Consider the following 15,702-nt stretch of genomic DNA (forward strand, 5'->3'; position numbering starts at 1 on the left):
ATTCGGTACCTTCTCCGGAAGAGGTGCGGAGGATATGTAGGATTCTTGCATCAACATCTCGTTCCCAATATGGCGATTCCGAGGAATGCACAAACGACCGACAATCGATCCTTGCCTCCTCTTCCGGTGCTCGTCTTCATGCTCCTTCACGGCAAGCGCCATGACTAATATTTGCTGCCAAAAGTTCGCAAGCATGCTCTCAACATCCGAGTCGTCCGAATCGAACGAATCGGATAGCAAGAACTTCTCGCACGGGGTCAACTCCATCTACACGCACACCGGCGCGTCAATCTACTATGCAGCTCGCAAAAATCACAAAAAAGGGACTAACTGGTGGCGGCTAATCCCGGACGGCGACGAGGGGGTGCGCTCGACGATGGTCGATCCCTGGCGGCGGCGGCGACGGGGGGCGGCTCTTCTCGCCGGATCCGGAGGGGCGGCGCAGCGGCTCAGCGCGGGAGGGTGTGGGGCGGCCCCGGGGCACGATTCTGCCCGCAGATATGGCCGAAATCAACGGCGGCGGCGGGCGGAAGCAAAGGGCGGGCGGCGGCGGAAGGAGGGAGAAAGCGCGCGAGCTGAAATGTCCCTCCCGCCAACTGCTTCTCTCCGATGTAGGGCACCGCAGCCGCGAGGGAGAAACCCGCGTTTTCCCGGGTTGGGGCAGAGAATTTGCCGCGCCCCCCAAAAATTTTTGCAGGCCGGGGCAGGATGCGGGGTCTGGTCGGGCAGGCTTTCTGACTCGTACCCGCATTTTGACGGTTATTTTACGTGTCGGGGGCGGATGCGGGGTGTGCTAGAGTTGCTCTAACGAACCTTGGATAAAACTATGATGCAAAAGGGTTGTCCAAATAAAGCAAGAGATCCGTACGTTCCTTCTTTTCACTATAATTTTTCTCAAGGTTTATCTCTATCGGCCGAATCAAACTTGCATTTTTTCCATCTTTCTTTTTGTAACTTTCTATGTTTTATTATCACCGATATGTCTCTTTGATTGTTTCCAAACTAAAAGAGCCAAATCATCTCATGATCTGCTGGAGCATATGATAGCTACGTCCGAATCTTCAGCCCGTGCCTGGTTATTTTCCATGAAGGAGTTGACAAGAATGACAGTAACTTTGTGGGCTATTTGGTATGCTAGGAGGAAGTTGATCCATGAAGGGATAAACTAGAGTCCATATGCAACTCATATTTTCGTTGTCAATTTCAAAGCAGGAGTAGATCAACTTAATGTGCAACCAGAACATCCAATGCATCTCCTCAACAAAGTCACCATAAGTTCAACTGGATCACACCGTCGCAGGGTGTCATAAAAAATTAATGTTGATACTGGGATCTCAACAGACCTTAATGTTGGTACGGCGGCTGCAGTATGTCGGGACCGGGATGGCAATTACTTGGGCTCCTCCATGTTGGTTATTCATGGTATGATTGATCCTCCAATTTTAGAGGCAATTGCTTGCGGGGAGGGTCTTTCTTTGGCGCAAGACCTTGGAATGTCACATCTTCAAGTTGCTTCAGATTGCAAGCAGGTGGTACACCATATACATCAAAGAGCTGGAGGAGGTTATGGCATTATTGTTAGAGAGATTTTAGATACATCTATTTCCTTTGTCTCTTGTAATAATTTTTCTTTCGAACCTTGAGCTGCTAATTATGAAGCTCACAGGCTAGCTAGGTTCGGTGTTTCTCTCCCAGTGGGGAGGCACCTTGTGTTGGGTACTCCTCATGACCCAATTGTAATTGCTGCGAACCTTTTTGCTAATCAATAAAGACCTAGCAACCTTTTCTCAAAAAAGAAAACAACCTACTGCCCCTCTTACAAGATTAGAGGTGTTACATGAAAAAAAAAATCAACTTCCCTTCCTTGCATAAGCTTTCGGTATAGCCCGTCTCCAAAGCCCGGCCGAAATCACTATTATGACCTTTTCAGCAATCTTTGTCACAAAATGAACTCGACATGAAAGTATTTCACGATCTGACCCTTTTAGCAACGCCACAGCCCGTGGCGTTGCTTCTCCATATAGAAACGCCGAGGTATCTCGCGCTTCAGCTCCACATCCAAACGCCAAGCTAGCTAGCGTTTTAGCTCCATATGGAAACGCCAAGCATGTTGGCGTTGCTGGCTGCGCCCAAACGCCAAAGCTCATGGCATTTCTACTAGTACGTACGTGGTGAGCGCCGGGACGAGCGACTAGCTACGTGCACGACCAGTACGTGAACGCCATGCTGGCCGCCGCCTACTGCTGTACTAGTAGTATGATGTGTGACGACTCGACTGGGTGGCTGATTGGCATATCCATATCCATGCATGAGCGGTGGTTGCATTGCATTTGCATGCGTGCAGAGGCTGTACGGGCTTTTTTTTTCTTTGAAAATAAGGCTGTACGGGCTAGGAGTGCGGCGGATCGCTGCCGCCCATGGGGTGCCTCCCGGCGTCCGTCACCCTCTTCGGCGGCGGCGGCGGCGGCGGCTGCGTGTAGCGGCTCAACAATGACTCCCTCACCTTCAACACCAAGCTGCAGGCGGCGTCGGACGCGGCCAAGAAGCGCCATGGACATCTACGACCCGCAGCTCAACCTCGTCGCCGACACCATGAGCGCCGGTACGTACGTGATCCGTCCGACGCCTGGGTAATGTGTCAATGGTTGATGAACTTACTGATGAAGTGATCGATGGATGCACTGCACTGCAGGGTTCTTCGAGTCTCGGCGGGCCTGCTGCGGGACGGGGACGATCGAGACGTCGGTGCTGTGCCACCAGGGGGCGCCGGGGACGTGCGCCAACGCCACCGGCTACGTCTTCTGGGACGGCTTCCACCCCACCGACGCCGCCAACAAGATGCTCGCCGGCGCTCACCACGTACGTACTAGTAGAAACGCCATGGGCTTTGGCGTTTGGGCGTAGCCAGCAACGCCAACATGTTTGGCGTTTCCATATGGAACTAAAACGCTAGCTAGCTTGGCGTTTGGATGTGGAGCTGAAGCGCTAGATACCTCGGCGTTTTTATATGAAGAAGAAACGCCACGGTCTATGGCATTGCTAAAAAGGTCAAATCGTGAAATACTTTCATGTCGAGTTTATTTTGTGACAAAAATTGCTGAAAAAGTCATAATAGCGATTTCGGCCAGCCCGGCCGAAACCGACCCGGCCCAACAGCTGCGTCTACCACCCCCCGCTCCAAGTCCTCCTCCCCGATCCCCTTTCACCTCTCGCTCCGGCCAACGCCGCCTCCAGCCCCGGCCTCGCCTCCACCCTCTCTCGTCGCCGACGCCCCCCGCATTCTCCCCCTCTCGCTCCCACATGGATCCAATCAAACCCACGGACACCCAAATGAGCAAGATCGGCGTCCAGCACGAGGCCGCTGACGGCGGAGATGCGGCGAGCGGGACTATCGGCGCCCTCCCTATCCACCTCATTGAGAAGATCCTCGGCGGCTTCAGCCCGCTGGATACGGTGCGCTTCGCCGCCGTCTGCAAGTCCTGGGCGGCGGCCGTCTCCGAGCGGCTAGCGAGACCCACCCCGCACCTCTTCGCGCTCAAGCTCGGCCGGTCCCCGTTCTGGTTCCAGCCGCCGCCCGAGGAGGAGCGCCGCCACCGCGGGGCCATCTACCCCCTGCCGGTCGACCAGGAGGGCTCGCCGTCGCCGGTGGCCCCTGCCCGCTTGCCCTCCGTGGTCCGCGACCCAAAAGGCATGAACTTTAAGTTATCCGGCGCCCTGCCCTGCGGCCTCCTCTCCTTCGCGGTCGGCAATCGCGTTGTCCTCGTCAACCCCATCACCGGCGCGTTCCGGAGCGACGTGTATGCGCCCTTTGGGACTGGAGCCAAGGTGAGGGCCGTCGCCGGCGCCAACGCGATCTTCGACCACGACTACGCTGAGAGGAGCGTCTCGCTCTGCTGGTGCACGGAGGAGTGGTCCGAGCGGAAGCTGCTCTCTGAAGAGTTCAAGAACATTTATCTCATGGCCTACGCAGACGGCATCTTCTACGCGCTGGAATTCCGGGGTTGCGCCTACACGGCGGACACACGCCTGCCGCCGCCGTGGCGCCTGAAGAAGCTTCGTGCGCCAAGCATTCTCGAGCAGTACACCCCGATCCGCGGGCGCTTGCTCTGCTACTCCCACCTGCTCGAGTCAGAAGGGTCGGTCCTGTTTGTCGGTCCGGTGCTCGCACCGCGACAACCCACATGCCGTGATACCATCGGTGGCTTCGAGGTGTACAGGCTGGATGTCGAGGCGGCGCGATGGGTGAAAGTGGAGAGGCTTGCTGCTGACAGGGCGCTTTTCGTGAGTGAGCAATCATCGTTCACGGTGCGCGCCACAGAGATTCCGGGGTGCATGAGCAACTGCATCTATTTTGTGGGTGAGGTTGACGACCGCTCCTGGGTCACCTGCGGCGTCTACTCCATGGAGGAGCGGAAGGTGCTGTTTCAGCGCCCTGTCGGTGGTCCTTGGGGAAAGTATGATGCTGCACGCTGGTTCCTCCCTGGTGTTGTGATACCATTTGCAGATGCACGTGCGCATTGTACACTCGGGAGAAAGGACAAAAATCCAAGTTCTTCAGGTACATCTGGCTAAAAATATTTTGAGAATGCAGTATAGCAGTTAAATGCTAACATAGATGCCTTCTTTTATGCTGACAGAAGGACAGGAGGATGGGAGCAATTGTGCGAAATCAAGATACTTCTATAAATCCTTTGGCTCTGATTAAGGTGTCGGCGATGACAGGCAGGCTTATAAATCCCTGAGATGCTACCATGAAGCAGAAGTGCTATTATTCTAGGATCTGAATCTGAAAATTTGTCTGATGAAGTTAATGTACTGGTGAAGTTTGAGGCTGTTTGATTTAGTTGATTTATTATTGCATGTTGTTGGTAGATCCATTACTTGGATGAGCATGAACTTGCTAAGATTGGCGCTGCTTTGGGTATTTCTAAGATCCATTACTTTGGACCGGCGGATCTCTCTCGGTCCGTATGTGACATGGCGAGCAGGGCGATTATGTTGCATCTCAAGCTGTTTCTAAGATCCATTACTTTGAAAACCTCTGTCGTCTGAAAGAAGAATGCATTAGAATTTGATGTGTCCTCCTCCAACTTGGTCTTGCAGTGTACTTACATACAGTAGTTGTTTTGTTGACACAAAGGTGCATCGGCGAAATTCTTTGCCAAGGCGTTGCAGTGCTCTTTGAATCCTTTGGCTCTGATTGAGGTGTGCATATGTGCGTTGCTGGGAGGTCAAAACAGCTTGAGATGCTGAATTCTGTTTGTGTTAATTTGAACCCTGAAATTGGAGGGCGTTTATTTTTTTACAGAAGACAGCAACACTTGTTCCCTTTTCGCGAAAAGGAGTAACAGAAATGTTTTCAGCTGATAACTCCCGTCGAAACACGGTGAGTATTCTGTTGCTCTAGCTGGTATTCTAGTGTTAATCACCCGTCAGAAGAGCAGGAGATTTTTTTTCACGTGACACTAGTGTTACTCCTTTTTAACAGTACATAAGATCGTTTCTATGGCATTCTGCACATAGAAGAGTTCAACTAGAGAGACAAGGTGTCCGGTTGAGCTCCTCTTGCAGTGTCTCTCACCTGGCAGAAGCCCCAATTTTTGAAACGGATATCACCAGGCATATGGTAGTGGGTAGGACAGCGGGTCCTGAAGGAATTTTAGTACTAGAAGAAATTCCTACTTCAGCTGTGCTATCAGTTGATTGGAAGGCAGCCCGTGTCCAGTATCAGTTTGTCAAAACCTCAGTTTTAGAAAAACTGCAGTGTTTCAAACCTTGGTATTTCAGTATCTAAAAATTGCATGGATAATAACCATGAAGATATCGAGCTGAACTAAACTCAGCTACACTCAAGGAGCCACACGATCTGACCAGCTTGTTCTAACGGCTGCTTTATGCATGTTCATGCAATAAAATTAAATAGGAAAAAGGAAAGAATGTACAGGCAAAAAGGGAATAGGAAAAAAAGAATGAAAACAACATGCATAAGTAAGTAACAAAAATGGAAAACAAAGAGAAAGGAGAATAGAGAAAAGCCACACCGATCTAAGTGTAACGGACCAGACAATACGTCGAATATTACTTTAATTTTATAAACATATTACAATTTGAGAATATTCTTAGAATTTGTGAGCATTTTTTTGATTTTATGAAAAAAAATCAAATTTGTTAATATTTTTCTCAAATTCGCGAACATCTTTCGAATTCCTGAATAGTTTTTCAACTAAGTAAACATATTTAAATATACAGATATTTTTCAATTGCATGAACATTTTTTTGGATTCACAGACAATGTTTTAAAAAGTAGTGAACATTTTCCAAATACGCAAATTTTTATTTCCAATATTTTTCAAATATGTAAATAAAAATGTATTCACAATCATTTATTGAAATCACAAGCATTTTTCACTTTATGAACATTTTTTTCAATTTCACAAACAATTTCTGAATTCAAGGTTTTTTCTTAAATCCACAACTTTTTTTTTGAAACCCATGAATCTTTCTCAATTATTGAACATCTTTTAAGTTTCATTAAAAAGGAAAAATGGAACAGTATAAAAAGGAAGAAAACAGGCAATGCCAGCTCCTACACTGTGTCGGCCTAGTTATAAAAAAAATGTTGAAATTTCCAAAAAAAAATCCGTTTCTAAGAAAAAGTCATGTTCTGTAGGTATGGAACTAAAGAGCTCCAGTTCGCCAAGACATGCTATTACCACTTCACCAGACGACCATCTCCAATTATTAGGCTGTGCGAACAAATTAAGAACCAAAACCATTGCAGATCTGAGTATTTTCGAAATTTCAAACCCAAAACATTTGTTTTCAAAAAGGAAATGTTTATGAAACTCGAACACTTTTTAAATTTGTGAACAAGATTTAAAAATACTCAAGCATTTTCAAAAAGGGAACATTTTTTGAAGTTACTGATTTTCTTTTAAACTCTGGGATAAAAAGAATACGTGAACATTTTTTCAAAACTGGAACATTTTTTGAAATTTTTATTTTTTGGAAAACAAGAACATTTTATGAAACTCTGGAACAAAATTTGCAAACACAAACTTTTTTTCATAACAGAATATATTTTTCGAAATTCCAAAACTAAATTTGGAAAGCAAACATTTTTTGAAAACCAGAGTTTTTTTAAACTTCAGAACAAAATTTCGAAACATGAACATTTTTTTGGAAAATGCACATAAAATTTAAAATGGAACATTTTTTTAAACTCCAGAACACAATTTCAGACATGAAATAATTTTGAAATTTGTGAACTATTTTTTGAAACAAGAACAATTTTTAAATCTTCCGAACAAAATTTGGAAACATGAAAATTCTTCGAAATTAGCTAACAAGTTTTGAAACGCAATTATTAATTGAAATCCCCAAAAATTTCTGAAGACGTTTTGAAAATTTTGAACAGAAACATAAAGAAAAGAAACTGAAAAAAAGAAAAGAAAACAGAAACAGAAAGTAAAAGATTAGTAAAAAAACATAAGAAAGCGAAAAACCTGCGAAAAATCGGTTCAGGAAGATTCTAGAATCTTCACAAAACCAGAAAAACCAGGCTGGAACCTTCTAGATTGTTCCCAAAACCGGATGCATGTACTCGTTAGCTTCTCTGATGGGCTGGCCTAGTTCGATCGCTAGCTTTGATCTGTGTGAAGGATCGACGAAATCACTAATTGAGGAGCCCCCCCCCCCAACAATTAGTCGGGGAGCGCTCCCTGCGCGCCAAGTGTCACGCGCGGAGCGCTCCTTGCGCGCCAAGTGTCACGCGCGGAGCGCTTGTGAGGATTTTCCGAGGCGCTCCGCGCGCGACACTTGTCGCACGCACGGCTTCTCCCGTGATTTCTGGTTTTCGGTTTTCCTTTGTGGTTTTTCCTTTTTTCACTTTAGTCCTTGTACTCTTAATGTTTTGTAATACCTTTTGATCTGTTTTGAGATCTGTTTCTATCTGGTGTGGGCGAACCGTCGTCGCGCACTGTTCTTTCTTTGTCGTCGTCTCCGCCCGTCGCGGCCGCCGCTTTTGTCGCGTGGTTACCGCGGTCCTCGTCCCGGCCGCCACGCTTGTTGCCTGCTCTTACGGCGGTCTTTCTTTAGCGTCGACCGCGCCCTCGTTCGCAATATCGTCGTTCCCTACCGGTTGCATTCGTGGGTTCCCTGTTTCCCTTTTTCGTTTCTCTTTTTGTTCCCATTATATTTCCGGGATATGGAGATTTATGGTTTAGTTACGGATGGGGACTACCAACACTATCATATGTCAAGTTTCAACTGGGTTTTGTTGGATTAATTCTTGATAACCATTGCAGTTATGGCTTGTCCTTTTTGCCGTATGCCTGGTGGTCCGTGTTCTTCTGTTAATTCTTCTGTAGATGGGTTCAGTGTGGTCCTGGATCGGCGTTGTTAGAGGCGTGTTGTAAGAATATCATTTTATAATTGTTCAATTTTTGGCACACACACTTATTTGTTTTGGTGCTGCCCATGCTGTTTAGATTTTGCTTATGATCCTTGTTTTGATTTGTTGTGCAATGTGCAGTATGTTCCGTGCAGTGTTAGAGCTCATCTTGCTCGTTACATCGAGGAGTGTAGGGCTTTAGCCATAAGGAGGGGTGACGAAGATACTGATCTTGCTTTTCAGTGCAATGAGGGTTATTTGTATGGTGTTCTGTTTAGTCATGGTCGGGCGAGGAGCAAATTCCATGGTCCTTCCTGGGAAAAATTGGTCAGTGATTATGGTGTTCTTCCTTGTGATATAATGACCATTAGGCTTGAACATTATGGAACATTAATTGGTATTGATTTTTATCGTGTTGGTCGTGGAGATGCGTTGTCTCCTTTACGTCTGTTGGTAAGTTTTTTTAACGAAGTTCTTAGCTTGTTTTATTGTACATGATGATTTTTTTTGTTCTCTTGAGCCTGTGTAATTATATTTTGTAGTTTTTGATGGTTTGAGCGACTCCGAGATGGAACTTGTTGGGAGTTGTTATCAGACCCGTGATGTTTTTCTTAATTATCAGCAGATGTATTTCATGAAGTGTCAACTCTTTGGTGATGATTACATACCCTGATGTCCTTTTGTTCACATGATTGATTCCATGTTGTAAGATTATTCTCCAGATAGCATAAACCTCCGCCACAGCTGTCACTTGAGGAGGAAGGGGGAAAGAGAAGCATTGTCATTTTTCTTAATGGCGAAGAAATATTTAATGTTTGTACTAAATATTTATACTTATTTAAACTAATGGTACCAACTGTATTATTAATGACTATAATTTTGGTACTCTTTAGCTACAATAGTTAGGAACATAACTTGTTGCTAAATATTATTCCCTCCGAAGCATGTTACTTTTTTTAGATTTGTCTACTACTTCCTCTGATCCATGTTAGTTAATCTAAGACAAGTAACATGGATCAGAGGGAGTAGTAACAGTGTTATTTTCTTATACATTTTAATGTAACTGCTGGAAATTATACTTTATTAAATTTTAAAGTGTATGATATAACAAAAGTTTTATTTAAATTTAATATTGAAAATTACATAAACTGTATAGTGTGTATTTATTTCCATTGATTTGCATGTGTTCATATAGATTTTAGTATCGTCAAATATCATGGTAGAGATTTCCAAAGCGCATACTCTCACAAGTATATTAATAGTAATTTGTAGTGTATTGTTATGTAAGCATATTTTTAGAAATTTCTAGAGCATGACAAATTTGTTTTTCAAGTTAAGTTCAATAATTAGTTGGCAATATGCGCATGATATGTACTTGCATTTAAAATAGGAACGTATAGTAATCATTGAAGAACATAAAAATGTTGTTAATTCTACTTCTGTGTACACACAATATTATCATTTGATATGCTCGTCCACTATACACTTTGTTTGATTTGTATACAGGAGTTACTGTTAGTTCCTGCTGTTGCGTTACGACCACCTGATCATCGATAACTTAGTGACCCGCCAATGAGAAGCTCGCCCTCAAACGACTCCCAGCACGCACCATCACCAAGCGGCTACGGTAAACGACAAAGCGTACGTGTCTTAGATATATCTAATGGCCATCTCACGCCTACCACTCTACTTGACTGTCGCTCGATGGCTACAATGGATACTACACTATTTACTTAAAATTAAACTTGTTGTCGTGGTATTTGCACGGTAGATGGCATGCGATGGCTTATTTTGTGTGGTTAGGGACCGATGAGCGCCGATGGTGTCCGGATTCGGGATTAGGAAGAAGCACTGATGGACACAGCAATGTACCCAGGTTCAGGGTCCTCATGTGGAGGTAATACCCCTACTCCTGCAGGGTTCTCAATGATGAACACATGGTGTGCAAGGTTGCTCTTGAAGCTGCATCAAAGGAAGAAGATTGTTCTAGGCTCTGCTCTCTCCCTTAAGTGTGTGTGATGAATGATGGGCCGAGGGAGAGAGTCCCGGGAAAGAACCTCCCGTCTCGCCTCTTCCCGGCTCCCGGTGCACCTTATAAAGGTGGTGCCCGGGGAGTTATTTACCCAAAAACATCACATTTGGTGCTAGGATAACAACTTAGTACCAAATTTGAGGCAGGGCATAAAAAACCACCGAAATTGCGCCTAATTTGTAAAACGGAGCACTGATGCTCAGATTTGGTCAAGAAAACAACAAAACTGACAAGTTGAGCCCACCTGTCGGGCTGACGTGTCGTGCTTGTGTGGACAATATGCTGAGTTGGATGAGGGTCCCACCTGTCAGTGACTCAAGTGATTTTTTTGCATTTTTCTTTTTTACTTCTTCCTTTTTCTCCTAGGCATTTCAGCAAACAGGTCATGGGCGACGCGCGGAATTTTGCCTGCTCACCGCCGGGTTGCCGTGCTCTCGAGGTAGACCAGGCTAGTCCCTCTGTCCACGAATAAATGTACTTCTAACTTTTGTCCTAGGTCAAAATTTTAAAACTTTGACCAACTTTATAGGGAAAAGTACTAGCATTTATGACACTAACTTAATATCACTAGATCTATTTTAAAATGTACTTTCATAATATATCAATTTGATGTCATATATGTTATCACTCTTTTGTATATAGTTGATCAAAATTTCAAAACTTTGACTTAAGACAAAAGCTAGAAGTACACTTATTCGCGGACGGAGGGAGTAGGTGCTAGTCTTTGACCGCAACCACGAGAGGCCAGCCCGTGTCGTCAGCACAGGCGAGGTCGCGCCGGCGGTGCACCATGGACCCGACAGACGCCGCACAGGCGAGGCCGTGCCGGAGGCGCACCATGGTGCCGGCAGATGCAACCGAAGCAGGGAGTACCTCAGGCGGAGCCATGGTGTTCTCTTGCGGTTGTGGAGGCCACGGTGGTCTCGGGCTGCTTGTGCTCGGCAGGGGCCGCCCTTTTCAAGCTCCTGCTCGGCCGGAGCGACGTCTCTGTCGACGACGGCGGCAAGCGGAGCATGGAGCTCGCGACGAGCCGTGTCGAGAACGAGGGGATTCGAGTGGACGCCACGGGAAGCTCGGTCATGACCTCGGGAAGGCGAGGGAGCCGTCGAGAATGAATGGGGCAAGACAATGAAGGAGATCGGGGGATGGCGGAGTGCTGCCGGAGCCGAGGAAGACAATGGCCATGCCATCGATTATGGGCACCCCGCTTCAATTAATTAACCTGGAACGTGCCTCCGTCGTTCGGCCGGAGGAGGCGCGGCGCGGCGCTGCCCCTCCCCTCCCGCAGCTGCACACAACCACGAGAGCCGCCATCTCCTCCCTTTCGGCTGGTAGGTCGAACTCTGCCACGGCTTTGCCATCCTCCATCTTCGTCAGGGTTGGCTGGCGGGAAGAACACGCTCGCTGCGGGCAGCGTGCCATCCGTGCGCTTCTGGAGCATCTCCTTGAGCCGGGCGATGGCGCTTGTGGTGGGTGAGTCACGCGCCAGGACAGAGAGAGGGGAAGAGATGGGAGGAGGAAGAAGTAGGTGGGGGCTGACAGCGGGACCCGCGTCCACCTTAGCAATTTGTACATGTAGACATGACACGTCGGCCTGACAGGTGGGCTCAGTTCGTCAGTTTTACTGTTTTCGTGAGCTTATCTGACAATCAGTGCTCTCCATTAGTCATTAGGCACAATTTCGATGGCTTTTTGTGCCCTGCCTCAAATCTGGTTCTAAGTTGTTACCCTAGCCCCAAGTGTGGTGGATTTGGATAAATAACTCTGCCGGGGGTAAAGGGTGGATCTATTTTATCTACTAGCAAAAAGGCCCGTGTGTTGCAACGGGAAAAAATACCACACGCTCTTAATTTACAAAAAATGTTCTGTAATCTGTGAATTTGTAGCTATGGCCCAAATAAAGATGGTCTTAGCCTATAAAAGCACAGTTCAAGATTCCACAGGTATTCTATTTCAACACGGCTTGCATATAGATTTAGTTCGTACAAAGAAATGGGTAAATGATCATGCATTTATTCATGTTATGTGTGAAATGGGGTATTGTTACGGGCCGGTAAAGGAAAACGACAACAGACGATGACACATTAGCACACTACGGAGATGTGTGCATCGAGGGCGGTTTTCAGTTGAAGCATCACCAACTTAGGGTAACTCTTGAACACTTTTCTTCACATGCATATTTCTTAAATACACATGAAGAGTTGTTAAAAAGATACATGATTTTTTAAGCATAAAGAGAGATTTTTTTGTCTGAAAAGGAACATTTTTGTATGGTCTCTTGTGGACGCAGGTACTTGCGTCCATATTTCATCACTATTTCTTGCCATACATGACATATGTATTGGTGCCTTCATCATTATTTATATGTTGTCAAACATGTTTTTTTTCGTGCATGCCTTTTTTTAACTTTTTGCCATGCGTGTCCTCTCTTTCTTCTTTCTTATATATAGGAGAATAGTGCAACATCTCATCTTTATCGGATCTCCTCTGCATTTTCTCTTTTATTTCTTTTATAGCGGGCATCCCATCTTTATTGGGTCCTTCTTTTATTTCTTTTCATGCATGTCCTTATTTATTGGGTGTCTCCAGCAAATTTATCTTCAATTCTGTGTCCAATCCTAATTTTCCTGATGTGTTCATCCCCAATCTGAATCACTATTGGTATGAAAGAAAACGCATAATGCATTATTGATTAGGATTGCATCATAGATAGTATTTTTTTTAATTGTTAACAGGTAAAATAACATCATATTCAGATTCTATATATTTTTTAATAAAATTCATATATAACATGTTAAATTTGGAGTTACGGTTTAAAAGATATGAGTATTTTAAAAAACATTTAATATCTACTACGGGTTGAATGTCAGAAAAATCAGGGGGGTTCCTATAAAATAGCATGACGGACTAAGAATATCTATTTCTTTTATTAGTAGGTATAGATGGTACCGATGGGGCCGCCAGTTGGCGGTCCACTGCTTCTGGCGTCAGCCGACAAGACGAGGTGGTAGAGGACGTGGCACAATGGGTTTTATAAGGCAAAACATCCTCTGGATTTTCAGGCCAGGCCAGACACCCCTTTTGCCAGGCATGAAGCTGTGGACGCCAAATGAACTTACTTGCTCGGTGATTTACGCACCATTAGGCCACCATGCAATGAGATGCGCCAAGTGGCCACAATACTTCGACACGACATCTTGGATGGTGTACCATCAATGGTTGAGGGACTTTGATTCACGGTTGCGAATGACCGCGTCGGACTAGGTTGCGAAATGCTTGTGTTCATGGAACCATGTGTGAACGTTGGTCCAAAATATTGTGCCCTTTTGCTCCATGTTAATCGAGACTAGTGGTTGACCATACGTCGCACAAAAGCTCATCTTCCCACGTGTTGGAACTTTCTGGTCTACCCTTATTCTTTGGATCGCCGACAAAATTATCCAAATCATCGTCCTCGTTGTCCTCCTCCTCCTCTACCTCATCCTCCTTCACCTGTCCGGCATCCCAATCATGTTGTTGTGTGCCCATGACGGGTTGGATGTAGGATTGCGTGCCAGTCTCGGCGTAGCCCTGCTGCGTGTGGGTGTAGTTCTCGGACTGGGTGGGATCCGAGTCTACCACTTGCCCCTCCTCATAACCACCACCTCCTCCGCCTCCACCATGGATGATGTCGAACATCTCCCTCTCCCGGTTGTCGTACGCCTTCTCCCTTGCTATAGGCATAATAGCGAACAACGTGCGGGTGCCCATGTGCTCTCCGCCCACCGTTCGTGCCTGGATGAGCTGTGGCAGGGCAGTCTTCGAGAAGAGCAGTGACGCCACGTTTATATCCACGATGTAAGGAACTTCCTGCCGGTGGTTGCCGTGGACTGCTTACCAGCCCACCGCTAGTATGCCGCTTCTTGAGCTTTTCCTCCTTTGCGGCCTTTGCTTTGATGCAGCAATTTTGCCGCGTCGCTGAGTTGATCTTCCGAGCGAGGGTCATGCTGAGATCCTCTTGCGCCTCCACCATCCAACTCCATCATGCTCTCGACTAGTTCCATGCGTCAACGGTAAGAGGGAGGAAGAGAGTGGGAGAAAACGGATGGAATTGGGTAGAGAGTGGCGGCATGGAGGAAGAGAGTGAGGATTTTACCATGGCAATAGGACAGGCGGCTACAGAAGCACGGGCTCAGCCTTCCTTTTGGGTGGGCCATGGGTGTAAGAGTTCGACGTGTCTTGTGTCCGGACTCCTGCAAAACACCCCCTCCCACAACCACCACCACCACGTTTGATTCCGGTTTGCGGGAAAAACGTGATTTGGATCGCTCGATGGACCGATATAGGCCCACGTTGGATGGCTTCTGGGGTTTGGTCCGCGCGTTCCAGATGTATGCGGGCGGTTTGAGGGTCTGTGTTGGAGATGCCCTAAGAAATGAACGGTTCCTTGCATGATACATTTGCACAAGATTATATAGGAATAGTTTTATCCACTCCAATCTCTTGGATAAAATCCTTTTCCCATCTTATTTTTAGCTCAAAATCTCTTTTTTGCTGTGAGTGCATAACTAGCATCCTTTTTTGTGTGCACAATCTAACATCCTTTCAACCCTTTTAGATCATATAATTGCATGAAATTTTTGCATTTTTTCTATGCATTTGTTTTTGGATTTCTATGTTCAAAATAAGTCCCAGGAAAATATTCATATCCATACCATTCGAGTCATATGATTACATAACCAAACATGGTCCGGGTTCGCTCCCAAAGGGTACCCGAGTGAAACTCTAGCCCGGTCACCCCCGTCTTACCCCTTTCCACCCAATTCAGGCTTAATATATCCAAGATGTATCTATTAAATTCTAGCCTGACCACCCCTATCTTACTCCTTCCCACCCAAATCATGCCTTAAATGTCGCAAAGGCCGGTCTCGCCGCCTCGGTGACTCTATCTGATCGGACGGTGATGGTGCATAATGAACTTTAAAGGGACTTTAGTCTCAGTTCTCGAACCGAGACAAAATGGTCGGGTCTAATGCCCAAAACCTTTAGTCCCGGTTGGCTTACGAACCAGGACTAAAGGAGCTCCGCGTGGCCACTTTGGGGCGCCCAGGAAGGAGGACCTTTAGTCCCGCTTGGTAACACCGACCGGGACTAAAAGACACCCACACGTACGTCAGCAGCTCGCAGGCGCTGGTTTTTTTTTGAAAGGAGGGGGTTTAATTAGGGGTTTTGGAGGGTTTAGGGGTTTCATATTGTGTTAGCTAGCTACTACATATAGAGAGAAGTGACCTCTCTTTCT

The 15,702-nt window shown here is 46.2% G+C and overlaps 1 protein-coding gene across 1 annotated transcript; it reads left to right on the top strand.

Moving 5' to 3' along the window:
* Window positions 1–3,147: 3,147 nt before the first annotated feature.
* LOC123133403 (putative F-box protein At3g25750) lies at window positions 3,148–5,200 on the top strand. Its single transcript, XM_044552902.1, has 2 exons — window positions 3,148–4,558; window positions 4,638–5,200. Exons 1-2 carry the CDS (start codon window positions 3,301–3,303, stop codon window positions 4,703–4,705), a joined length of 1,326 nt encoding a protein of 441 aa, XP_044408837.1. The 5' UTR covers window positions 3,148–3,300; the 3' UTR covers window positions 4,706–5,200.
* The last annotated feature ends 10,502 nt before the right edge of the window (window positions 5,201–15,702 follow it).

This window comes from Triticum aestivum, chromosome 6B (assembly GCF_018294505.1).
Source record: "Triticum aestivum cultivar Chinese Spring chromosome 6B, IWGSC CS RefSeq v2.1, whole genome shotgun sequence".
Lineage (NCBI taxonomy): Eukaryota > Viridiplantae > Streptophyta > Magnoliopsida > Poales > Poaceae > Triticum > Triticum aestivum.

Excerpts from the sequence above, each read along its gene's own strand:
- LOC123133403 (XM_044552902.1), top strand. The coding sequence starts at position 3,301 with ATGGATCCAATCAAACCCACGGACACCCAAATGAGCAAGATCGGCGTC. Across the intron at positions 4,559-4,637 it reads CAAAAATCCAAGTTCTTCAG|AAGGACAGGAGGATGGGAGC; the intron begins GTACATCTGGCT and ends TTATGCTGACAG.